The sequence below is a fragment of the Balearica regulorum genome, chromosome 8 (genome assembly GCF_011004875.1).
Source record: "Balearica regulorum gibbericeps isolate bBalReg1 chromosome 8, bBalReg1.pri, whole genome shotgun sequence".
Lineage (NCBI taxonomy): Eukaryota > Metazoa > Chordata > Aves > Gruiformes > Gruidae > Balearica > Balearica regulorum.
In genome coordinates this window covers 4,746,539-4,771,280 of record NC_046191.1, presented here as the reverse complement: position 1 = coordinate 4,771,280, position 24,742 = coordinate 4,746,539, and the positions used below count along the sequence as shown (strand labels likewise).

General features: G+C 42.8%; 2 protein-coding genes across 13 annotated transcripts in view; one reads left to right on the top strand and one right to left on the bottom strand.

The window, feature by feature from the left end:
* The window catches only part of FGGY (FGGY carbohydrate kinase domain containing), a 320,610-nt gene that overhangs the window by 22,737 nt on the left and 273,131 nt on the right, over positions 1 to 24,742 (top strand). For 5 of the 12 annotated variants that reach the window (XM_075759256.1, XM_075759259.1, XM_075759258.1 and 2 more), the window contains exons 2-4: positions 7,394 to 7,457; positions 9,857 to 9,992; positions 11,686 to 11,807. The exons of 1 other annotated variant lie outside the window; for it this stretch is intronic. The gene's annotated coding sequence lies outside the window, so the exon portion shown is untranslated. Of the gene's footprint in view, positions 1 to 4,238; positions 4,280 to 7,393; positions 7,458 to 9,856; positions 9,993 to 11,685; positions 11,808 to 18,286; positions 18,359 to 24,742 lie in introns of those variants that run through there. 6 more of the 12 variants (XM_075759263.1, XM_075759260.1, XM_075759257.1 and 3 more) reach the window with 6 other exon arrangements.
* On the bottom strand, positions 2,057 to 4,266 carry JUN (Jun proto-oncogene, AP-1 transcription factor subunit). Its single transcript, XM_010303934.2, has one exon. The coding sequence runs from the start codon at positions 3,603 to 3,605 to the stop codon at positions 2,661 to 2,663; it is 945 nt and encodes a 314-aa protein (XP_010302236.2). The 5' UTR covers positions 3,606 to 4,266; the 3' UTR covers positions 2,057 to 2,660.

Genomic DNA, 24,742 nt, shown 5'->3' with positions numbered 1-24,742 from the left:
GAAGGGTTCATCTAAATCACCCCTCTCCTTGCAAAACTGCATAACTGGCACTAAAAAACACCTTGCCTGATGGTAGGTTCCCTGCCTGGACACCAGTACCTCCGAGCTGGACCAAGTCAAGTAACTCGTGTCTCAGAAACCAACCCGCCAGGCAATGCCCACTTAATGAGCAGTGCTATTACTGAGTAACTTTTTTGCCTGTGCTACAGAATGTCCTACTTGAGAGAGAAAACACATAACTGCAATGCTAAATGTCTGTGTGTGCGTATTAGGATAGGGTGGAGCAGACTGTCACTCAGCTGTATTTAATTAACATAGTATTTTATATAATGTATTTATTTTTTACGTAATTAGGTGATTAAGCAAAATGCTTGCTAGTAACATCTATTCCATAACCCAGCACTGTTGAGAGTTAAACATGCACCTTTGCATGTAATTAATCTCCTTGCCCTGCTTATTTTGCTAGTTAGCACTTGCTAAATCCCTGTAAAACCACACCCAGCAGTGCTGTGTATTATCCCTCTGCTGTCTATTCCTACATATGGTCAAAATCAACTTACCTTCCGGGTTGCTGACATCAGCAAAATGTACTCTTGGCAAACTACAGTATCCTCCTAGTAACCCTTTGTTTGGTCGGTGTTACTACAGTTGTATTCCTCTGACAGCAGCAAACACCATCTAAACAGTGCCTACCTTGACACTTGGATTATGATGTGGAAGGAGATTACCATATTATATTTTAAACATTAAAACAACCCCTTATATGATAAAATGCATATAATATGGGAGGGGAAAAAGAAGGTAGAAGAAAGATACTTCTATGCTTCCTGTAAGGAACTGACCCACAGTAGTTGCAAGTTTCAGGGTATCATCTGATAACAGTAAAGGTATATATATACAATTATCTAGTCATCTTGTGAAATGACCTTAAACAAGGCTGCCACTTCAATTAAAATTATGCTTATTCCTATTTTAAGGAAAAAAAGACATTTCTAAGAGTGCCTGCTCTAAAAAGTTAGCATTCACTAATAATTAATTTCTAATATTTTCTGGCTGTCTTTTGATAGCATCTCTTTCCTCCTAGTTGTTTGGCTTTAAACTGCCAGCAGGAAAACATCTGGTCTCCCTTCAAATATATGCCTATTAAACTAAGTGAATTGGGTAGACTGTTGAAAATCCTGGTATAATAATTGTTCCCCCCCCCCCCCAATGAGTTAAGTAGCATGTTTCTAAGGTATATATTTATATTGTCATTATACTAAACCCCAAAATTATTTTATAAAAAATACACGGGAAGTGCCAGAGAAGTTGCTATTTTCAGCAAGTTGCTGAAAACAAGCAACAGGAGTTGCTGTTTTTCAAGTTGATTTTCATTTCCCACTCAGTTCAGTTTTCCCAGCTTTTCTATTGTTAAAAAGTTTAGAACCCCTAACAACACCCCAAAGGGAAAGGATTTCAAGATGGGGAGAAGGTCATAAAATTATTTTACTGTTGACAGCAGCATTATTGTAAATATCAACAAACAAGGATCACCTCCTACCTCAGAGTAAAGGTGAGTATTTCCATTTTTGAAGTCTACAGCATGTTTTGGGTTTTTAAATACAACCACTTGCCTTATCTTCTTGAGGGCATTAATTTAATAAAAAGCATGTCAGGTCAAGTAGTCAGTTGCTCCAATTACAGAGCAGTTTCATACACTGGCTTTCTACCTCCCTACAACCTGCTTGAAGTTAGCTGTCTACATGGGGCCACTAGAATATGGCAGGCAAGCTAGTCAGGTTACAACTGGGAACTACAACTTCAGGACAACTCAAAAAGTTGTATTAGTTTGGTGATGAGGATCTAGCTTCTCCCTCTCCTCCTCACACATTCTCCAGGACATGCCTGTAGTTACAGAGTTAAGTCTAACATAATCCCTACCCTTTAGAGTTCAGCATAAAGGGCATTTTCCCAACTCAGGTACTAGCGCAAAAAAAAGTGTGAGGGGGAAATGCATTTTAATTATTTTATTTTTCTTAAATATAATAGAACCTTCTAGAATTTTTCCAGAAACAGAAACATTAAAAAATTATACTTTATTACAAATGGTAAACTCAGAGTGCTAAAAAAAAGCCTCTTATTTACAAACAATACTGGGCAGTGCCCAAATAAACAACATAAAAATAACTTACAAAGTCATGAAGTAGTTTATTGACATTAATCAACTTTCATAAAATAAAATAAAAAAAGATATGTACATACACAATTTACTTGAAGGCAGGCAGAATAGTTCTTTTTTGTTTATCAGCCTCCCACAAACCTCCCTCCCACTTTTTTTTTTTCTTAAGTAATACTACATAAAGCAATCTACAGTTTCTATTGCAGTTTAACCTTTAATACTGAATGATCATCGAATGTTAGGTCCATGCAGGTCTTGGTCAATGTTAAACGAAGATCTGACATCTCATCTGAGCAGGAACAGCACTTCTCGGAGTGGTGCTGGCTGCTTCACCACTAACTCAAGCTGAAGGCTTGCCAGTCTTTCCACACATGCGCTTTGCAGAGCACAGGCAGGACTCAGCCTTTCAGCTTTTACCATTAGCTTTATGCATCTGCCACTTTTGGTTGGTTTTTTTTTTAGTTATACCACAATATCACAGTTCTCATTTAAGACAGTCTCTTCAAAACGTTTGCAACTGTTGTGTTAGCATTAGCTGGCACCCGCTGTTGACATGGTTCATGACCTTCTGCTTAAGCTGTGCAACCTGTTCTCTGAGCATGTTGGCAGTGGATGCCAGCTCTGAGTTCTGGGCTTTCAAAGTTTTCACTTTTTCTTCCAACCTGGCAATCCTTTCCAACTTCCTTTTCCGGCATTTGGATGCCGCAATTCTGTTTCTCATGCGTTTTCTCTCAGCTTTGATTCTCTCCTGTGACTCCATGTCAATAGGGGACAGAGGAGGAGTTTCCCCTGGCATTTCAGGTACAGTCTGAGGCTCTTCTTTCAAAGCCTGAAGCCTGGGATGCTGCACGGGCATCTGGGGGTTTATGTGATGCTGAGGCGCGTAGCCCATGTTGTTTGCGTTGTAGTTAGGTGCCGAGTTGAGCGCGTTGGGGTTGAAGTTGCTGAGATTGGCGTACACCGGGGGCTCGCTGTGCAAATTCGTATTGAAACTACTGTTGCCAGCCATAGACGACACAGGTGCCATACCGCTGTTAACAGGTTGAGCCGCAGAGGTAACGCTGGGCATGGTGTTCTGGTTGTGCAGTTCCGCCAGGGCTCTCACAAAGCCTTCCGCGAACCCCTCTTGCTCGTCGGTAACATTTTTGGGGCAGAGGAACTGCGTCGGGGTCGGCGTGGTGGTTATTAACCCGTTGCTGGACTGGATGATGAGCCGCTCCAGTTCAGGCGAGGCCAGTTTCAGGAGTCCCACGTCGGGGGACGTGAGGATGTCGGCGTTCTTGTTCCTCAGGTGCGGCTTCAGGTTGCTGGATGGGTCGGACAGGTTCAGCGTCATGTTCTGCTTCAGCACTTTAGCGTTATTATATCCATACCCGCCGCTCTCCGGCGGCACGAAACTGGCGTTCAGGGCATCCTCGTAGAAAGTAGGCTCCATCTTTGCACTCATAGAACAGAGTCCGCGGAGTGGCGCCGGGAGCTGCGGCAGCGCGGAGAAGCTGCCCGGCTGCCGCTTGCGCCCCGCTCCGCGCGGCCACCCCAACCCTCCCGGCCGCGCAGGGAGGGGGGAAGGAGAAAGCAGAGCCTTACTTCTCGCCGGGGCGCGGAGAGTCCTCTGAGCGCGGGCCGGGCCCGCGGTCCCTGGCGCCGCCGCGCTGAGAGTCCGCCTGGCCTGGCGGGGCGGCGCGGGGGCTTCGGTGGGGCGCCTGGCTGCCCTCCTCCCGCTACTGTTGCCGCCGCGGGGCCGGGACGCTGCTCCGCCACCACAAGTTGCCGCGAGTACTTTTTCCCCGCCCTCCTGCGCGCCCTCCCCGGCTCCGCGCTGCTGTGCTGGCCGCGACCGCGCTGTGCCTTGCTCCGCTCGCCTCCACCCGGCGGCCGGAGTCGCGCTGCCGCCTGCCCCGCGCTCTGAGCCCGCTCCCGGCGTGGAGCCCTTCACTTATCAGCGACCGGGAGCCCGCTAAAAATAGCCCATGATGTCACCCTGCGGGCTCCCCATTGGCTGCCGCCGCCTCTCCCGGGGGAGGCGGGCCGCTGGCCCGGCCCGGTGCATATCAGCCGGTCGCCATGGCCACCCCGCCCCTAGAAGCTTCTTAGCGCCGGCGCGGGGCCTTGTGGGATGAGGTAATGCTGGCGGCGGCTCGGGGCATTGTGGGCTGACGTATTGTTTTTGAATATCTGGTTACCGCGTCCAGAGCGCGAGCGGGGTTGGCCGCCGGCGGCGCCTCCTTAACGGCCACGTACCAACCGCCCGCCGGAGGGGCGGGGGCGCCGCTCAGCCCCCTCGCCCCGCTGCGGCCGTCGCCCGCAAACCGTCGCCTCTCCCTGTTTGTTTTCGCGTCCGTTAGTTTGCTTCTCGGCCGGTCCGCACGGCGGGCTGGAGGCGGGCCGCGCTTCGCCGCGCACCGGCGGGTTTTGGCCTGTCGGGCTCCCCTCTGCCCCCCCCCCCTCCGTCCGTCCGTCCCCCCCTCCCCCCCGTCGGTGGTACGGCCCTTCAGGTGGCGCTCCGGGGGAGGCCTCACGTGATTTCCCCTCTTCGCCGCCGTCCCGCCGCCCGTGCGGCTTCCAGGCAGGGCGGGGGGTGGTGCTTTGGCCGCGGCGGCCGCGCGCGGGGCCAGGACGGGCACCAACCGCCGCGGGGCGGCCCCCGCCCACGCGCCCGCGGCGCTCCCCGCCGAAGACGCGCCCGCCCCGCCGAGGGGCCCAGCGCCTCCCCTCCCCTCCCCGCCGGCCGGGCGTGCCTGGGGCTGGCGGCCGCCGAGGCCTCGCCCGCCTTCCAGCCGGAGCCGGCGGCTCTTGGGGGAGCCCCGCCGTGCGGGAAGAGCGCCCCGGCTCCCGGAGCGCCGCCAACGCCGTGCGGAGGGCGCTCAGCCGCCCTCCTGCAGGGCTGAGGGCCCCTGGGCCATGTGGGCCGTCCCCTCCGCCCAGCGCAGCGGGAACTGCGTGATGCGGTTTCGTCCGATACCGCCTGATCGCTCTGGAGGTGTAGGCGAGGGCACGGCTTTGTCATTACAGCGATCGGGGATGTCGATTCCCGGTCTCAAAAACGTGCCAGGTTAACAGAGGGGGAGATGAAACCTGACAGGAAAAAGCCTGGTTCAGATGGGTTTCTCGAAACTCGTCCTCTGAGGGGAGGGGACAGCGACGGCCTAATTTTAGAAAGAGCGCCCTAATATTACTGTGGAAGTACAGGTTAGTCGGGAGGGAAAATAAAGGCTGGAGTTGAAGGATCCCAGTCGAGGAGAACAGTCTGTGTTGACGTGTTCACCTCAGAGCAACAGAGGGGTGATCTCTAGTTTGCCGTAACTGCTCTGTGCTGAACGTTGCATGCATATCTAATAAAAGGGTGTGCCCTCCTGCCAAGATTCATGTTTCTTACCTTCCCCCTCCTCATCTTGCCCCGCACACACCCTTCTCTGGGAGGTGTGAATTTGTGAATGCTGACAGGCAGCTACCTCTGGAGTAAAGTGCAGCAGCTATTTAAGGACAAGCGGTGACAATACCGGGTAGGACAGGGACTGAAGGGGTGTACTGTTGTATGATTTTGCCAACGCTGCAACAAGTGCTCCTTAGGCTTGCAACACAAAGCTGTTATTTGCTGTTGTAGGGTGGTCCAGCTTTTTATGTCAACGAAGAACTTAGTCTGCCAGGTTCAAACACTTTTTATGATATGTGAAGCTGACAAACAACGTCTAGGTTTGAAAATGCACTTTCAAATTATCCAGTGCTATTTTTTCCTAGATGTAATGACATAATTACCAGTTACAGTATAGGAAGCAACAATGAAGCAAACAGAAATGCAAGCAGCTGTGAAAGAAAAGTGAAGGTCTAGCTCCCCTGTTTGGAGTTGATTTTTTTCTTCCCTGTTCCCCCCCCCCCCGGTGTTCCCACCTGACTTCAGCCACTATATTCATTTGACTACATGGTTGGCACTAGTGTTACTTTATATGATAACTGGAATTATGCAAATAATACAGTGACTTCTTTGTACATTTATTGTGAACAGTCTGTGTCACAAAATACAAAGTTTTGGCCGGGAAGCAGGGGCTCACTGTGTGCCGTTGGTATACACACAACTTTCATGTAGGCAGCATATGTCTGTGTTGCAGGTAACTCAAACTACTCAGCTGCTGCTGTACCTTCAGCTGCAAATAGTTTTGCCAAACAGCAGTAAGTTCCTGCATATGCATAAGAAAATATCTGAAATTCATTAATGCAGTGAATGCTAGAAGCAGTTGTTTAACTCCTTTTTGATCTTTGAGTACAAGATAAATAGAGGCCAGTGACTGACTCTTCTGGCACATGAACCAAGGGGCATCAAATAAAACTGGCAGGTTCAGAATAAACCAGAGAAATGTCTTTGCAGAATTGTAGTTAAGCTGTGAAACTCCTTGGCAAGAGCACTGGGTGGACCGAGGGATTTTAAAGTGATTAGACAAAAACACAGAAGAGAAATCACTTAAGGGCTATCAAATGCAGCACATCTCTGGCTCTGGAAATCCCAAAGCTGCAAATGACTTGTGCCTGGGAGAGCATCCTGAGGCAAAACTGCTGTGTGCATGCCCTGGTTTTGTGGATACCTCTCCAGGTATCCACTCTTGGCTCCTGTCAGAGATAGGGTATCTCGTCGGACCTGATGTGGTGGTCCTTGCTGCATTAGAACTACCCCGCGATAGTCCATAAATGATCTGTCTCTGTTGTGTCAGCTTGCAGTTTTGATGTTTATAAAGGGCTTTTCTATGCAAGGAAGAAATTCTGGAGAAAAGACAGACATAAATTTTAAGTAGTTTGCTGTGTGGAGGTTTTTATTATGAAATTAGAATTATTTTATAATTAAGTCAAAGGTTTTTTTTTTTCTGGTTTCTGTTACATAGGAAGCCATGCAAATAATTTGCTTTAGTCAGTTTTCTGTATAGACAAATAATGCTAATCAAGTTTGTTCTGATTAATTGTTGACGTATTTCATTTTTAGAGCTTTGCTGTTGTGTTTTATCTTTTGGGTTTTTTTCTGCATGTTTCTTTTGTCCTAGAAAGCCAAGTTCAGACTGTAAGGAACATTAAGCACTCTATTTTATAGTCTGTCCAGTTCAGCCACACTGATACCAATGCAAGTTTTGTATTAGCTTCAGTGAGTATTGGATCAGGCTGGAGGGATTCATTTAAAGTCATTTAACTTTTTTTTTTTTTTTTTTTTAAATCCTCCACCCATTTCAGTTTTCTACTTCCTTCCTTTTACAGAGGTGGAGTTTCAGGACTAGACATTCCAGTTTGCCGGAGACGTGTTGCTACTGAGGCCTTGTAGGTATGGGGGACACCCATCAGTCCACTCATTATGTTAATTGCTACTCACTTAGAGGTTATTTGGTCGAGGCTGGCAGTAGACAGTCAAGCTGGTCATAAAGGTTGTGCATAGCAGGAGAGCTCTGAAATCAAAGACAAGTGCTCTTTGCTGCGCTGAGGGGATTGTCTACCTAATTCGGGACCCACTGGTGAGCAGGCACTTATGGAGGTCTCAGCTTAGATTTCAGCCGAGTGCCCCAAGTTCACCACCTGGGACTCGCCCAGTGCTGCAGATCAGAAGTGGGTCCTGTGAATAGAGAGGTGGTGATCCTTCGTGGCCATTAGCCAAGGAGCTGGGAATTTTGGTGACTATGTCCTCATTTCTTAAACAGCTATTACATTTGGGCTTTTTTCCCCCCTTTCCTGATGTCCTTAAGTAAGTATTCCCTTAGTAGTATGAAAGAACACTTACTGACCCATTTATAAACCATAGCCATTTACATGTCTCAATAAAATTGGAAATGAACTATGTATCTGTGTTGCTGTGAGAGGCAAATGCTTTGAGCAGCAGTAATGCAGATTTTGATTTATAAAGTTCTCTACTCAATCAATACAAGACTGACTGAGGCAATGAGATAATCTGAATAATTAAATGGCTTTTCAGGGACAAATTAAAATTTCTTATACATACCACATCTGTCTAAATCATATTTGGTGTCCAGGAATAAGTGGGTTCATTGTTTTGTTTCACTCCTGTATCACAAATGCTTTTGGCTTATTTCTAGACCATTTTAAAAAGAAAAAAATAAATAACAGTTTCTGCTCTTTTATATTGGAAACAGTACTCGCAGAAAGAAAATGCTTGTTTCCATACAGTTTTTCTTTAAACTTACATGTATTACACTATCTTGCTTTTTGCCCTCATCAGACATGTGTCCACAATATTTTAATCATATAGATATTTTTTTTACTCCATGCTTTCAAATGTGATATCCTACTTCACCTCTACGTGAAGTGAATAAGACTAGGAATTACTAAATCTTCTCATACTGCTTTTCACTTGCTTAAGGAATTACTATAGAGCAGGTTTCCCCAACTGAAGAAGGCAAGAGTTTGAAGAGTCAAAAGGAACAAGTGTTTTTCTTTTATTTACTACATCAGAGTATAGTATAAACAGCTGGGAGTGAGAGGGCACAAGGAACAGAGTTTCCTTAGGCTAAATGGAAGTAAAATAATTCACAGGTGCTCCTGCTCCCAGTTCCTTCCCGGTTCCTCAAGGTGTGTTTTCTCGTAGTCAGTTCAAGTCCACCTAAGTCTGCAGCACAGCAGAGGTGTGGCAAAGAGGTGCCACCTCATCCACCCCCAGCTTCCATGGCCTCTCCTTTTGCTCTTTGCTCCCAGTAGGGCTCATTTGGCGAGGCAGAGATCCAGGAACTGAGTCTGGCTGAAAATAAAAAAATAAAAAAATTTTGAGGATACAAGGGAGGGGTGGGAATGCATAGGCTGGGGGAAGAGTGGAATTTAGAGCTTGAAGTGAAGGACCCTGGAACCAGATCTGTACAACAAGACCGAAAGCTAATCTTGAGCTAGTCTTCAGTTTGCAAATGAAAACTGTTCCTCAGAACTATAGGCACTTGTAAATGAATATCATGTCCATCTCCTCCACCCTCAATTAGTCATCGCATAACCAAGCTATACGTGTTGAGTCCTTTTCATCTTTCTTCTTGTCAAGCCCTTTAGCCTGTCCCCCTCACCTACTCATCCCACCAATCATTTTAATTAATCTCTGAATTTCTTTGAAACTACTAGTTTGTGGAATGGAGGAAAATGAGTAGGTTAGAGAGGCAAGATTGAGAATGATGGAGGTGGGGCAAAGTTAGGAGACTTTGCAAGACCTGTTGGGTTACCTCTGGGGCAGGACAGCAACACTGACTGTAAACACAGGGAAAGACTGCAGAATTAAGGGAGGAACTACTAAAAACGTTTTTCATTTTCTTAAGAATGCTGTCTAAGCAATTCAAACACTGGTTATTGATGTGCAGCAACGTATGAATGGAAGATTTAATATGATTGTGTCTAAAGTAGATAGGACGATGTCCTCTTTACTCGGTAGTTACCTATACCAGATTTCTCACTGTTATTTTTCCTATTCCCAGCTAGCTTTATAGGGGATTTCAGTGGTCACTGCAAGTGCTCAGAAATACATTGTCAAATAAGTAATGAAGTATATATTTTTTATTCAAACAACTGTATGCATTGTATAATTTTTGATCAAAAAAATGACCAAATAGAAGTTAACTACATTGTCTAGAGATGAGTCTGAAAGGAACCCTGGGGCCTTGGTCCCCATGCTTTTTAGGATGTTACAAATCTAAATGTCATACCATTAATGTCTCTGTGTTCATTATTTCTATACCATAGCATAGCCAATGCTCCAAGAAATAGAAAGTCAGGCAAAGTTCCCATCCTGTGGAGCTTACAGTCGGAAGAATCCTCTACACACAAAGAAGGCTGACAGAGTAGCAGCTGATCCACAGTGGGAGCGCAAAGAGTGAAGGTAAGCAGTAGAAAAGGCACTGGAGGACATGTGGCATATGGGAAGCAGACGGCTGTGCTCAGCATCGTGAGCTGGCAGCATGAAAAAATTTACCGTACAAATACAAGCATACTAATGCTGAGTGGTGGGGAGGCAGATGAACACTTTTGAAAAAAAAAAGATACTTACTGTGTTTGAGGACAAAGATCCTGCTGGAAGTGTGCAGGATATAACTGAGGCACAGTTTCACTGTGGAGAACTAAAGTTAGTTTTCTGGCATTTTGATGTTTCAATAAACACATATTAAAATAAGTAGTGGCAACAAAAGGTATTGATTTACAGTTGCCAATTGTGACTGAAAGCCTCAGAATAACTGGATTTAACCATTCAGAGCCCTTAGTAAAATAGCTCAGTTTTGATTAGGGTCTCAGAACGGATACAAAATGCTTGGATTTTTAATTAATAATCTGGCATCCTGTCAAAGTTGACACCTCACTCTGTCTTAGCAGCTGTTGGAACAGTAGGCTCCTGGCAACCTGGGATTAAGCAGTGCTTGCAACAGGAGAAGGAAAGGAAGCGAGTCTGTGTGAGACCAAAAATGCCTAGAGTAAAGTACCGTAGACCTTAGGGATTTCCAGTGAGCCATCAAGCTTTCCTTCTCTATGCTGTGAGTTCAGGCGTGGACATGGACAGTGAGCTTCTGTTACTGAATGTCACCAGTGGTTGGTGGCTGACAGATGTCAGGACACCTGTCTGAATTCAAGTAATGTTTCTGACAGTAGTAGCACTAAACAGAGAAAGCATTGAACAGTGAAAGTAGGTCCTGCAGGTTGCTCCTTCCCAGGGATTATAGTGGCAGAGCCTGTGGGGAAGTTTACAGAGTGCCTGCTCATGGAACGCAAATGGAAACATTCACTCTGGATGACAGTCATTTGTGTTGGAATCACGGTGTGGGAGCAGTTAGGGTTGCCAAACAGCCAAGGAAGGCATTGTAGGGAGGAAAGGACGCAGCCTGGGTAGGACAATACCTGAAACCACAAGCAGAGTTAAAGACTTCAGTTTTGGAGAAGATGCTACTAAACTGCTACTCTTCTCCAATCCCATCTGATTAATAATAAACAACCTGATCTCTGATCACAGCTGACATATCGTACAGTGCCTGGGTAGCTGCTTCCCACTGGTCTGAGCAGCCCTGTCCCCTCACGGGATGGGAATGTCCTGGTCTTGTCTGCAACTGCCCCTTAGGACTTCCATAGGAGAAGAATCAGGATACTTGAAACCCTCAAAATTGCTGTTTTTTCCTTTTTTCTTCGGTAAAATTTGTATGCAGTTGCCAACACTGCAGTGTCTATATGTTCCTTTGTTTCAGAAGGCAGCACAGATGGAAAATTTGGTCCAGAATCAGTATTGATCCCTACCTGAGATCTTGTATTTTACGATGGGTTCAGGAGCACTGTTCACATATGTGCTAGAGGAAGTACTGCATGAACAGCCAGCAGTGCGTTTGGCAGACACGTTGGTCAGCTCACAGGGCTGTTTACTTAGTCTGTTGAGAACATGTGAAACATACAAAAAGCCATAACATTTCAATATATTAGAAACAAGTTCATGAGATCAAGGAAAGTTTTTAAGATAAAAGGACAATAATAAAGCAAAAGCCTAAGGGGTGCTATGGTTGCTAACTGAAATTCAGATTTTTTTTTTTTTTTTTAAGAGAGCACAACTAGAAAGACGTTCCAAAAATGGCTGTATGGTGTTTAGAGATCTGGGTACCAGCTGCAGCGTGCACATATTTGCAGAGGCTTCTGTTCGGCTAAGAACGGGCTGTGGACTCAGGTAAGTCGTGAGAGGGGTTAAGCATGCATGTTGTAAGAGCTAATGGTACAACGTAGCCTTGTTCTATATAAGCATGTTTTGTGCTGATGTTTTCCAGTTACTGCGTTCCTACAGTCAGTGTAGGAAAAGGTGTGTGGCTGGCAAAACTGCAAGCCTGGACAAAGCAGTTCTGGGTGTGGATGCTTACAGCCTATTGCCAGGCGCTTCAAATAGGCATTTATGTCAAAGATCTGAGGTCAATTCAATGATAGCCAATTTCAGTCCTAGATGATTACATAAATATTAATAAGAACAGTAGTATATTTCACATTTATGTTATTGGTCTGCAAAGTATTTACCTAACCCTGTAGCAGCAGTGGTGGGGAATATATGTCCCTTCAAGACAACCAAGAGAATTTACAAAGTAAAGCAAAAATTTGTTCACCTCTTTAATGTAACCTCGTGAGTTTAATGAGAAGTAATCTTTTCTGTATACCAGTAGAGAAAAACAGGAGAGCAGAATAAACTCAAATGGGATAGAACTGGAGTCTTCCCTGGATTTGCCTCCCTTAATCACTGTATTTCTGTGGCTTGGTTTTTCTAACTGTAAAATGGGCACAATGAGACTGACGTTCTAGTAAAGCATGCAGATCTATGGGGAATAAATGCCGTACAAATGGTATGAACTATTTTTATTTAAAAATATGCATTAAGGAAAAAGGTACCGAAAAGGAATGGAATTTCATCTGGAAGAAGATCCAGTATTAACTTATTGGTATAAAATATTTGTTACTGGCCCCATTTGCTTTTAGGATATCAACCATTGACATTTTTATTGGTTCATCAGCCTTGTAATGCATTTTGAATCTGACCCAGGGCTGTGTAGAGTGTATACTGGCACCTAGATTTATGCCATTTTCACTCTCTGACATTTTGACCAAATATCTTCCAGTTGCTATGGACATGCTTTTTTTGGAGGGGTTTTGTTGGGGGGTTTTTTTGGTGTTTTTTTTCTTTACATTTAGAGTCTCTGCTGCGAGAGGCTCTGACAATGATTTGGAGTTGTTAATGTCAAAAATGCTGCGTAGGAGGAAGTATATTACATGTCAGCTTCCCAGAAGGGGGAAGCTGAGGCACAGCGATCAGCACCTCTTCAGAATCACACAGATAGTTTCTTTGAAGAAAAAGCCTCGATACTTAGCCCAAAACTTTGACCGGAAGATAATCACGTGAAACACAGGAACTCTTCTGCATTATGGACCCCTTGGGGAAGAGGGTGAGTGCAACAGCCACTCCCTCCTCTCAGGGGTGCGTATCTGGTCCTGGGGAGGTGAAGCTTCCAGCCCCTTGGACACTTCCACCCAATAAATCTGTACTTAAGCTTTCTTGCCTGTTTTTACAAGTATGTTAAGTTTTAAAATGCTATACATATAGCAAGCATTTTTAAAGAAAACTAAGGAGCGCCTTTTAGCAGATGTAAATCAGCCCAATTTACAATGTCGTTAGTTCCCCAAGTGCTTTCGCCTGCACTGCTGACAAAAGAGGCAGTCCTGCCCTCTTCCTGCTCCCACGCTGTCCCCTCCCTTGCGCTGACACAGCCATGAGGTGAAGCGTGTTGGGAAATACATCCCGTTCAAGTCTATCCCAGCAAAAAACCTGAATGGCTGGGGAGAGAGGCATTTACTTCTTTTCAGGGTGTCACCAGCATATCCCGGATTAAAGTCCTTGTGGAACCATCGTGTTAATGCAATTCCTGGTCTCCGTGAAAGCTGGGAGCTTCGCTAGTTTGTCCCGACAGCTTCTGGCTAAAAGATAATTGCGCTGCAGCTGGAAACTCAATCAAGGGAGTTTCAAAACATTTCATTCATGCGTGGTCCTCAGTTGATTCTTAATACACCTTTACTACAGTCGGTAGTGCTTCATAAGCATTGTCAATTTTGCAGTCAAACAAAGGCTCCTCTCAAGACTTTGTGTTGTGTAAATAAACCTTGTGCCTAGCAGGGTGTCACTGAGTTAATGTAAAGCCTGAAAAGGGGAGGGCGTGGGAGCAGCATGCCAGTGTTAACATTCTGTTTTCTGCACAGGATTGCAACAGGATTGCAACAGCCCAGCCTATCTGAGCTGCTGCACGTACCGTAAACATGTCTCTGCACTTGAATTTGATATGGGTGGTGATAGAACAATATACCTTTCTGGCAAATGGTAATGGACAGATTTTGTTTTAAGGAAATTCTGAATAAACAATAGCAGTTTTCTTCTTACAGTGCTGATGCTTTCCAGGTGGCCCACCAGACAGCCAAACAAAGGAAATATATATGGCAGCATTCACTGAAGGGTTAAAGTTTCAGGGGAGGGAGGGGGAATGTCGAAAATCCCATGAACTTTAATAGTTCTGCTTGTATCTTTGTGGTAGCTCTGACTCCTTTTTTTTTTTTTGCTTCTCACAGATCAGTAATCAGGGGACAATTGACAGGAATAACCGCCCTGGTAAAAATATACAACTGTTTTTGAAACAAACAGTGTTTGTTTGTTTCTGGTAAGCTGTCTGGTAAAGTGCATGCCCAGGGTGCTTTTTCAGGCCTCATGGAAGTTTTACAAAGAGCAAGCTACCTTTTAGCAAATGCCTTTCTGTTAGTTTCAAAATCCTCTCTTGCTTTTTTCTAGAATCATTTTCCCACAAAAGGTGATATAAACCATAAGAAAAGTCTCAGTAGAGTTTACTCCTCCCCCTCCCCCATTCTCTCCTTCCCTCCTCCCCCAAGCACTGGGAGCTCTAAAAAATATTTTAGTATCCTGGAGATTAAAAACAGTGTCTTTAGTTTGTATTTGTCTTACAATAGCGCTGACTTTCACCGCCTTGTCCTCCCCTTTATTGGGAGTACATGTGTGAGCACTCCCTCTAATGCTGTTTATACTCTCGCTGTCAGGTTCAATAAGCAGTTTCTTAGCAGGGCACCTTCCCATGTGAAGGAAATGTTTCCAGTTCTTGTCTTAGTTCCTGCTTCCTCCATGTGTAGTGTCTTGACAAGGCACAGCAGAGAACAACAGAAATGATTATCAGTGGTATTGGTAAATCTTAGCTGATAAATGGAAATTAACTCTAGAACCTCATGAATCTACTGGCAGCTTAGATGTAAGGCAGCTGTTTACAGGGCATTTTATAGGTGTTCCAGTTATGCGAGTTTTGCGTAGTGTCTATTTTAAGTTTAGGCATTTTATTTATAGCGGATCTGGAAAATTTTAGAGCTATAGTAAATGAATGCACCTCTTGGGTAACACTGAAAAGAATGTGGTAAACTGTTTAAGGATTCTCTATGTAAATAGGGATATTGCTAAAGAGAATCAAGATAAAATGTAAATGTTAATAATTGCTCCTAAGACAAAGAAGAATTGGCAAGCTACCAGATAGAAATTAGAAATTTAACTGATTTTATAGCACGGGTACTAAATTATGCTGGTGGAGTCTCAGGTCTAGTCAGTGAATGGCATACCCACTGCTAACTCGTGGGACTAAGGATTTCCCCTTCATGAATGGTTAGAGATAAGTAAAATTTCCCAGAGCAGAGAAACATGTTAAAGAAGGGGACAGATTTTCAGCTTTGAGGTAGAAGAGATACTTTCATTTTCAGTATCTCCATTAGAGTTTCTTTTTGCAAGACCAGGAGTGTTAACTCTTGTGTCTGAGCCAAAATTCCAACCTAAGCAGAATGTACTCATCTAAATTTCCCTTTTGGTTTCATTTGGACAAGGTATTCTTTGGTGTAGTGTTGCTGTGTACTGTTACAGCAGTTGCTGTGTTGGGAGCTTGGGAAGGCGACCGTGTGGAAGAGGTTACAAAGAAACGAGACCATTATAAGCTCAGAGAAACCCCTGAGTGTGATGATTAAAAAGAGAAAACGATTAGGGAAAACTCATCAAAGAGTCTCAGTGAGAGTCCTAAAAGGAAAAATACTGATTATATTTGTTTTGATTTTTGTCTTACATGGAGTAAAAGATGTGTGGTGTGTCCTGGGTCACCACCCTAAGGGGTGTGTACTTAAAGACAACAGAATCAGACTCCAAGACTTCAATGTGGTTTATTTTGGTTGCAGGGCTGGGAAGATAAGATATAATTGTACCATATACATAGTGGTGCTATCAATCTGATAGATTATACTTCCCATACACCCTGACCACCTTGCCTACCCTCTGCCTGCTAATCTGTTTCTAGCAGGATAACTCCTAGCTTGCTGACCTTTCAAGAAACTTTCAACTACGATTTTTAAAACAGCCACAAAAATGTTTTTCTTTCTCCAAATGTGCAATTCTTCTCTCCGATGAAAGTAGTCAGAGGCAGGAGATGGGTAACATTGATTACTAAAGCTGGTGTGTGAGTTCAGGTTCAATAAATTATGAATCTTAGGGGCTAAAAATTGTTTAGAATTCCATTCTGAGTCTGGGAGTGAAAGTAGACATTTATTGATAGTCCTGTTGTTCACACTCCGCCAGATTCTAATACTGTTATTTTAGAACAATGTTAGATTCATTTTAAAAGTTTGTTAGACTTGGTCTGCTCTGGGAACCATGTTAGAAAAGGTTTGAACTAATAAAATATGCAAAATGTGGTTTTAGGGCTCTCCTTTAATGTGGAAAGGGGAAAAAAGGTTTTAGTCTGTTATAGCAAATCCACTGAGGGAACTGTTTACTTAACACTCTCAGTTATTTTTTTAATGTGCTTTTTCAGAGTTTTTCGGCTGAGTTTAGTTTATATGGACTAATATATTAAACAATGTTTTCTACTGATACATGTTTTTTAGTTGTTACTCTGACTTCAGTAGTTACAGTAATTTTCTTTCTGGCACACTGGTACAGTAGATCCCAAAAAGCTAAAGGAAAATAACTGAACAGGACTTTGGAAATGGGGGAATATAAAATACAATCCCTATAGACTTACAGTTTAGGTAGGAAGATTGCATCTGGGTTTATTTACCCATAATATATCTAGCATGTATAAATTGATGTGTCAGAATATTGCAGATTCTTGTTCGATATGGCAGTATACGTTGTGTGACTTCTTTACTTGAGTGATGCAGCCATCTTAAGAAAATGGCAGGCAATAAAGTGTTTTTACTATCCTACTGAGAATGTCGTCTCTCAAGCCGATGTGGTACTTGTGTGTAACATAAAAACACATCCGATAGGTGCATATAGCTAAAAATGGCAGAAAAAGTGCCACTTTCCATCTCAGGAGTTCCAGTGCTTCCCTGCCTGCCTCATGTTGATGGTCATTTCAGGTCTTGTTTTCACATCAGGAAGGACACTGGCAACAGTGCATATTATTTTCCTACATCAAAAAAGAGATTGTAAAAAATGCAAGGTATACAGACATACTCTGTTTGTACCAGTCAGGTGATACATTGACTTTGCTGGTTATGCATATTTGACTTTGGCCTTTTTAGAGCCCTCCCGAGTTTGGGTCCAAGCTGCTGAAGAAATTGTCTTGTACTTTATGGTTTTGTGTATAAACACGAGGTTGCTTGGAACAAAGTGTTCTAGGTGAAAGATTCTGCACTTTCCTTATATCCTCCTGCCATCTTGATTTGGTGACGTGCTGTAAAATCCATGTGTCTCCCGGCTCATTTGGGACTCTGGACAGCAGTAGATGAAGGAGCCAAACATGAGAAACGGAATGGAGAATGGGTGTAGACAACAACACTTTCTTTTGGACCTTAAAGGCTAAGAGAATTTTCTATGTCTGGAATGCTCTGCTCTCGTGCATTAGGCAGATTGACTTTTTGTTCAGATGAGGAGTCTAATCTTTTTTTTCCCCTTCTTAAAAAAAATACAAAAAAGTCACTCTGTTTATGTTAACAGTAGACCTAGATTCATTTAGTTGTGATCTAATCTTCACAAAACATCAGATCCGTTTGCAAAACTAAAAGAAGTGTAATGGCAAGAGCAGCAGTGGCAAATACCTTTTTTTTTCTTTTTTTTTTTCTTTAATATCAAAGCAAAAAATGTAGTCTTGATTTATATGCAGGATTACTAATTTGTATACTGTTATAGCTATATAATAATACAACTAAAGCCTAGCACAGTTTATAAACACAGGTAACATATGTAACTTAAGAGTTATTTGTGCTGAATCTTTTTTTTTCCCCCTCCATACTCTGTCCTGCCTTTGTTACTCAGGGCACTAATGCTGCATTAATGTAAGCAGCAAACTACTGCATTTATCTTCATTTTATTCTTCCAAGTCACAGCAACATGCTGGAATGAAAGCCATCGTCTATAGCAAACCTTCTTAAGTCTTTTAAGGGCATCCATCTGGATAGACTTTGTGGTTATAGAATGGCTGATGCTGTAAGCATTCATTCCACTAATGGCCTCATTGATTTTTATTTACACTCTTTGCTGGTTGCATAGAGTCTCAGTTTGAGTAAGAATTGCAGAATATATGCTGAATGCAAGAATTACAGGCATATGTTAAACTAAAACAAGGTTTCTATATCTGACTTTAGGATACTTAATCAAAGCGGTGGCTCAGAAGTTGACTGTTCGGTCTCCAGTGAAGCACATGAGGAGTGCAGTTGGTAAGCACTGTTAAAAACCAGGTGCATAAGTTTGAAAATGTTGATCCAAATCACATTATTATAAGTAGTAGGGAAATGTCATGACTTACTGAGATTAAACAAAGACCTGCTTAGAATCTTGTGACTTCAGCTCATAAATGGATTTCATCACTCATTACAGCTGCATAAACAAATGCATGTGGTATATATGCATGTTTTGTTTTTGGAAGTTGTTGTTTTTAAAATCCCCTCAGAGTTTTTTTAATTGCTTCTAACGAGGCAGCGTTCCCTAGTTCTGGAGCGATGCCTCGTGTACCTGAGCAGCATAGCACAGTCATTGCTTTTAAGGGAATAGTTTGCCTGCTTTTCTCCCTTTCTGGCAGCTGAACTGCTCTGGCAAGCAAGTTATTTTAAAGGAGAAATTTACAAATGAAACCTGGTGTCAAAACTTTTATTCCTTTTATGAAGTAGTCTTACCCTAGTGCTCCTTTGGAGCTATAGAAATGTAATCCCACCCCAATCAAGAACTGGAGAAAGTGCTGTGCAATGTCTGAGCTCATACCGAATAAGTTTGTCACATATCTAGATATTTTTCAGTTCCTTTATGTAATTTTTCATGTTGTCTGTGGCCTCGTTTCTCCTGATGGGCCTCTCATAAGGAATCCTGGAAACAGATGCCCTGTGATTATCCATGGATAATTAGTACTTCCTCCGTGTTTTCTTGCCAATATGTTGCAAGTGGGATGTGGTAAGATTAATCAAAGTTTTGGTCTCCCTGTTGCGATTACCTGAAGGCACTAGTGATGGCAGTAGTTTGTGATGTAGAGCAAACGCCTGTGGATTTAAAAAGCGTTACAGATCAAAACTATCAAGCCACTCTCATTATCTCTGGGTTAAAAGTTGCTGCTTTCAGTTAAACTGATGCTATTCAGTATATCAAGCCAGGCAGTTATCAAAGTTTAACCTCAAGAAACTAAGATGGCAAAATATATGGGTAATTCTTTGAATTTCAATGTGCCATTTCGTATTCAGAACTGGGATGCTCTATTATTCCTGGATGGGTAGTGTGTCATTTTAATGTTACACTGTAAATTATTTTTTAACCATATCTAAAGGAAAACTATGGGGTTTTTTGCCAAAGAAAAATATTCAAGGACACTCCATTTCTGTTGCCATTTTCTGAGAAAGATTTAAAAATCAAATTTAAAAATGGATATTGCTGGGGAAAAATTGTACTTTTTTCCTATGTTACTCACCACATCCTCTTTTTACTTCTAAAATCTAGAGTCAGGAAAGTAAAAAGAGCAACGATGTGGGACAGTTCATGGTCAGGAGTGCTTATACATATATCCTATATAAATAGATTTGACCTGAAGAGGTTTAGTTTGTTTTGCTCCCTGGAAAAATAAAACAGGTAATAAAAAGAAATGTAATTGAAACTGAATTAATCTAAAATCTTTTGCTTTTCTGCCAAGCAGCCTTAATTTTTAGGTGGGTAAGGAGGAGTCTTAATCATCTGTATTCTTAAAGCTTGCTTAAACAAATTGTTGAGTGTCTGAGGCTTTGAGTGTCCTGCCCCTTCTGTTCAAGTCTTCAGAAAATCCAGTTGTTTATCACCTCTGAAAACCTGCCCTCTTATGTAGGTAGCTAAAAAGATGCCTGACATTAGAGACTCGCGCTCCAAAATGTTGCCTTGAATGCCTTAAAATGTCACATTAAAATCAAGTACAGTTCACCCACAAACCATCTGGCTTTACAGATCTGAAAACAATCTTTCTAATTAATTAAGCGTCTCTGCTTCCTAATAAGGCCTATTTGAAATGCTCAGAGGCTGGAGACAACAGGGCTACAGGTCTGAGCAGGAGCGTGGCCGTGGCCAAGGGTCACCCCGGCCGGTGACAGGCCAAGCCTCACTGGGGAGCCCTGCCTCGCCTTACCTTGCTGCACTGGCCGTGCAGCTCCTAGTACCAGGCTGGGGAAATACCTGGCTTTCTCCTTATAAGGCCAGCGAGCTGCTGCGGGAGCCCTGTTCCTGCCCCAGCGCTTCCCGGCTCTGCTCAGCCACAGTCCTAAAAAGGCAGTTCCTTGCTCCCGCTTCCCACAGCTGAGCTCCCCTGGGAGGACAGCCCTCCCAAGTCAGGCATTTTACTTACAAGGAGAGCCGTACTTATGGATTTTGCTGTCGCTTCTCAAGGAAGCTGTTGTGTTTACAAGCACTGCTGGGGTTATCCTCTCTTCTAGTGAATAAGCAGTAAATAAAGTATAATAGAATGCAGTGTCTCAGCTTGCAAGCCTCTCCGCACAGGCACATTTCTGCAACGGTATAGATCCCCGCAGGGTCCTGCGTAGGGAAGGAGGTGCACCGTGTGAAGCAGTTCAGAGCTGTAGTCTTGAAAGCGTATTAGGTTATGGTTTTATAATAGAAAGTACTCGGCAGCAATATGAGCTCAAAGCAATTCACGTCCTTTTTCCTCCCTCCCCTGGCTGCCATTCCTGCACTGCCTCTTTGCTTGTGCTTGCTCAGTTCTTTGTGGGGGCCATGCTGTGTTCTTGGTTTGATTTGTTCTGAAAGCCAGAAAAGCATTTTCTGCTCATATTTACAGTGTGGCTTCACAAAAAGTTGTGCTAGTGAGTGGTGGATAGGAAAGAGGGGAAAAAAACCCCGTAGTTATTAATGCCCCATGTTCTTCCTAACATGAAACCAAAGCTGCTGTACTCTCCTTCTGAATAAAAACTTCAAATGCTGAATATTTTATTAGATATTTTTACAGGCTTAATTGAAGATTTCTGAAGGATCTGATTATTGGCTTATTTATTTCGCATGCCAAGTTACAAGCTTAGTTACAGTCTGATAGATTTTTAAGGACAAGTTCTTTACTGGAGCCAGATTTTGGAAAGGCTTGAATATGCTAATTCAGAAGGGGTTTTACATGGGATTTTTTCTTTTTATTAAATCAACAAATCATCCTAGCTTAATTTGAAAAAATAAAGAGGAGTGGTTTTCAAATTGAAGATTTGTGAAATTCCGGCATGTGCAGTGCACTTAGTGGTCACATACTTGTTTCAGAAAGGGGGTTAAAATAATTTTCCAAGGGGGCTATTTGGGAAAAGTCCCTGGATAGTGTGCTCTTTCGAGCATGAGAGACATTGGGGCGCAGCTTGCAGAGTTTGAACATATTGTACTCGGGCACAGCGGTTTGTCTCTTCAGAGCCACATACTTCCTTAGTTTATCGGACTGCTCCTGGCAATTCTCTTCGGCCTTTGGACTTTATGGCCTCTCTCAGGATGTAGCATTGGTTCCCTAATATCTCTTCTCTTGTCTTTTGCCAAGTTTCCAGCAGGCAGTGAGGCCATGACAAGCAGGGTCACAGGTGTTGAAGGAAGTCAGCAGCACAAACAGTTATTATTACAAAACCGGATTCCACGGTTACAAGAATGAAATACTGCTTTTCTTTAGGAATCTATCATACCATCCCCATCTTCTCTTTTTCTGAGATCGTACAGTGTTTTCTAGCTCATTTTGCTTTTGTACCAGTGCTAGGTGTGTGCCTGTGGATTTAGTAGGTGTGGTTAACAGTACTGATGTTATAGATTAAAAAAAAAAACAACCAAAATGCTGTGCACATTATTAGCTGAGATCTGTTGTGTATTTTCTAATGTTCTGTCATGTAAAACATGTTAAAATTAAAGTTAATCACATGTTTGCGTGGTGGTAAATGAGATATCTAGGAAAAAACAGACATCAGACAATAAGGAAGAGGGTGATTAGAGAGAAACATTGATTGGGCAATAAGGATGAGGGTGATAGCAGCTCTGGTATGATGAGGCAGGAGATGGCATGTCTGACCAACTGCAATGGAATTTGATAATTTAGGAGGAAAAACTATTTACAGCTATAGGTTTTGGACACTAAATGTAGCAGAGGAATGTTTAGCAAAATCCTGGTTGGGAAAGGGATGTTTCTACCTCTGCCAAACAAGATAGGGAGTAGTCAGAAAAGGTTGTGCTGGAATATGAGAAATACTGCTCGTTAAAGAAATTCTTCCCCTTAGCATTTTTGGCTGGCTGCTGGTAGTGGTCCCAACATACACAGTGTGTCACGTTTTGTAACCCAGAGCTTTGGAGGATGTATGTTGACGGGAAGACGCACACATGAAATGATAGTGGGAGGACTGCCAGAAGCACAGTAGTTATTCTGAATTCAGAAAGTGCCCACATGTAGTTTTTAAAGTGAAAGGCAACTTTCCTGCAAAGTGAAACAAGTCTTCCATACTGTGTCATTAAAGCAGGCTATACTGTCACGGTCTTTTAGAAATTTTAGAAAAATTCAGGATTTTTTTGACTGTTAGAAAAGTTCTCTATGTACACAGAGCACTTGAATGCACGCGAACTACAGTCAATTTGAATTAACAACCCACATCTCGTGCTTAGTAGTGCCATTCTCAACCTGTGATTGTGTTGCTTTTCTTAGTCCAAAATGTAGCAGCTCTGCATGGGGTTCTCACTAGTCCTTGTTTATGTACAAATTTGTAGCAGAGCAAGTCAGTCAGCTTTAGTGATGTTAATATTTTTTTATAGACAATTCCAACTGTGTTCCTTTGTCTGAACACAGTTACAATGAAATCAAGGACATGTTCTCCTTCCAGTATGTGAATTAAGTTGAATTGTAGAATCACATTTCAGAAAATATAAACCTACCTACTTCAGAAGATTTCACTGCTTTAACCATACTGATGAAACAATGAAAACTTGTGAATGTTTTGAAGGTAAATTTAGAAAACCCGGGGCCCTTTCAGTCACAGAGGTGTTCTGAAGTCCCACTGTCTAATGGTAACCTTCGTGTTAGCCCTGTGTGCAGTCTCAGCCCTTTGTTCATTCTCTAATCATCAATCTCCAGTTAATTCAGTGAGACTTGTTGTGGAAAAAGGTGACTAAACATATCTGAATGTGCCCTTTAACCATATGAGGAATTCAACTACAGTTCTGATAACATGGGTTAAAGCACACTTTAGAACAAGTGGGTTTAACAAGCTAATGTTGTTAAAACCATGCATATTAAATGTAATCTGTGCTTATAAATGGGACCTTTATCAGGAAACGTCACTAAGAATCTAAGGAATCTTTAATGAATAGCTTATGACTTCCAGGGATGGGCTCTGTAGGTAGTTTATATAAAGGTAACATTTTAGTATTAGTGCATTTGGTCAGTAAGCAAATACACTTTCATAGTAAGTGTATTTCAATGTAAACAGTACAAGCTCACATGTTCTAGGCTGTAAATGTCATTGCCGCTTGTGAAAATCAAACTTAACAGAGTTTAGAGAATCAACCATCACAGCTCAGCTTACTTCTTACTGCTTTAAAATAGTATGTTGGAAATCAGAACAGAGGAGTTAGTACTGGGAAAATATTTATTGTTAACTGACTCCTGGTAGCTTGTGCATCATATTAACTAATATTTCAAAGCCTGTTATAATTTCTTTTTCACTAATTGTAAATCCTTCTGTTTTAATACAAAAACCCGAACTCTTCAATGCTTGCAATAGACATCCTAAAGGCAAATGGACTAGTTAAAGCCCTGAGTAACCTGGTCTGTCCTCGTAACTGACCCTGCTTTGAGCAGAAGGTTGAACTAGATGTCCTTCTGAGGTCCCTTTCAACATGGATTATCCTATGATATTGTGATTTGTAAAAATGATTAAGGCTATTTTTGTATCTCCCCTTGGGGTATCATACTTCAAACCTTTTTGAGATGGTTGCTTTTCAGAAAAGGCTGTAATACTGAGCGCTGTCACCTGCTTAGCTCTAATCACACAGTCAGTCCCACTGAAGTGAAATGGTAAGCAGACATCCTGTTATCCTTTAAACACGGTTACTCAACCAAGTATGCCACTTTGCACGCAAGATATTGTGCTGGCTGTAGGTCAGAGTGTTCAGTGTGTTGCAGGAGCTAGACCATGTGTGTATTACCTACTTTTTAAAAAGGTTTTGTTAAGAGTATTTGATCTGGCCTGCCAAAAGCTTAGCAATGTATAGTTAGGCTTTTTTTTAAATATCATGGCTTTGGGATTCATTTGGGCTGGGAAGGAAAATATGTCATCTCCAGGCATGTGAGATGTCTTCTCTGTATTCTCCAGGTTGTACAATTTATATTTACATTGCAAAAGACAGGGTACTTAATACAGCTCATGGGGCCTGAGTTTTTTTCATGAGCCCTAAGAGCAACATATGGTGATACTAAAGGAGTTTACCAAAAGGAAGATGGCATTTTCTACAGCTCTTATCACAAGTGGATACAGTGCAGCTTTTAAAGGTGCTAACCAGGAACACCTCGAAGTGCTGGGCTGTAAACTACAGCAGACTAGCGTCTGTTGCACAAGCTGTTGGAATCTTGTGGTGAGGAT

What these genes read in the sequence shown, in the direction of transcription:
- JUN (XM_010303934.2), bottom strand. Translation starts at nt 3,605, where the DNA reads ATGAGTGCAAAGATGGAGCCTACTTTCTACGAGGATGCCCTGAACGCC.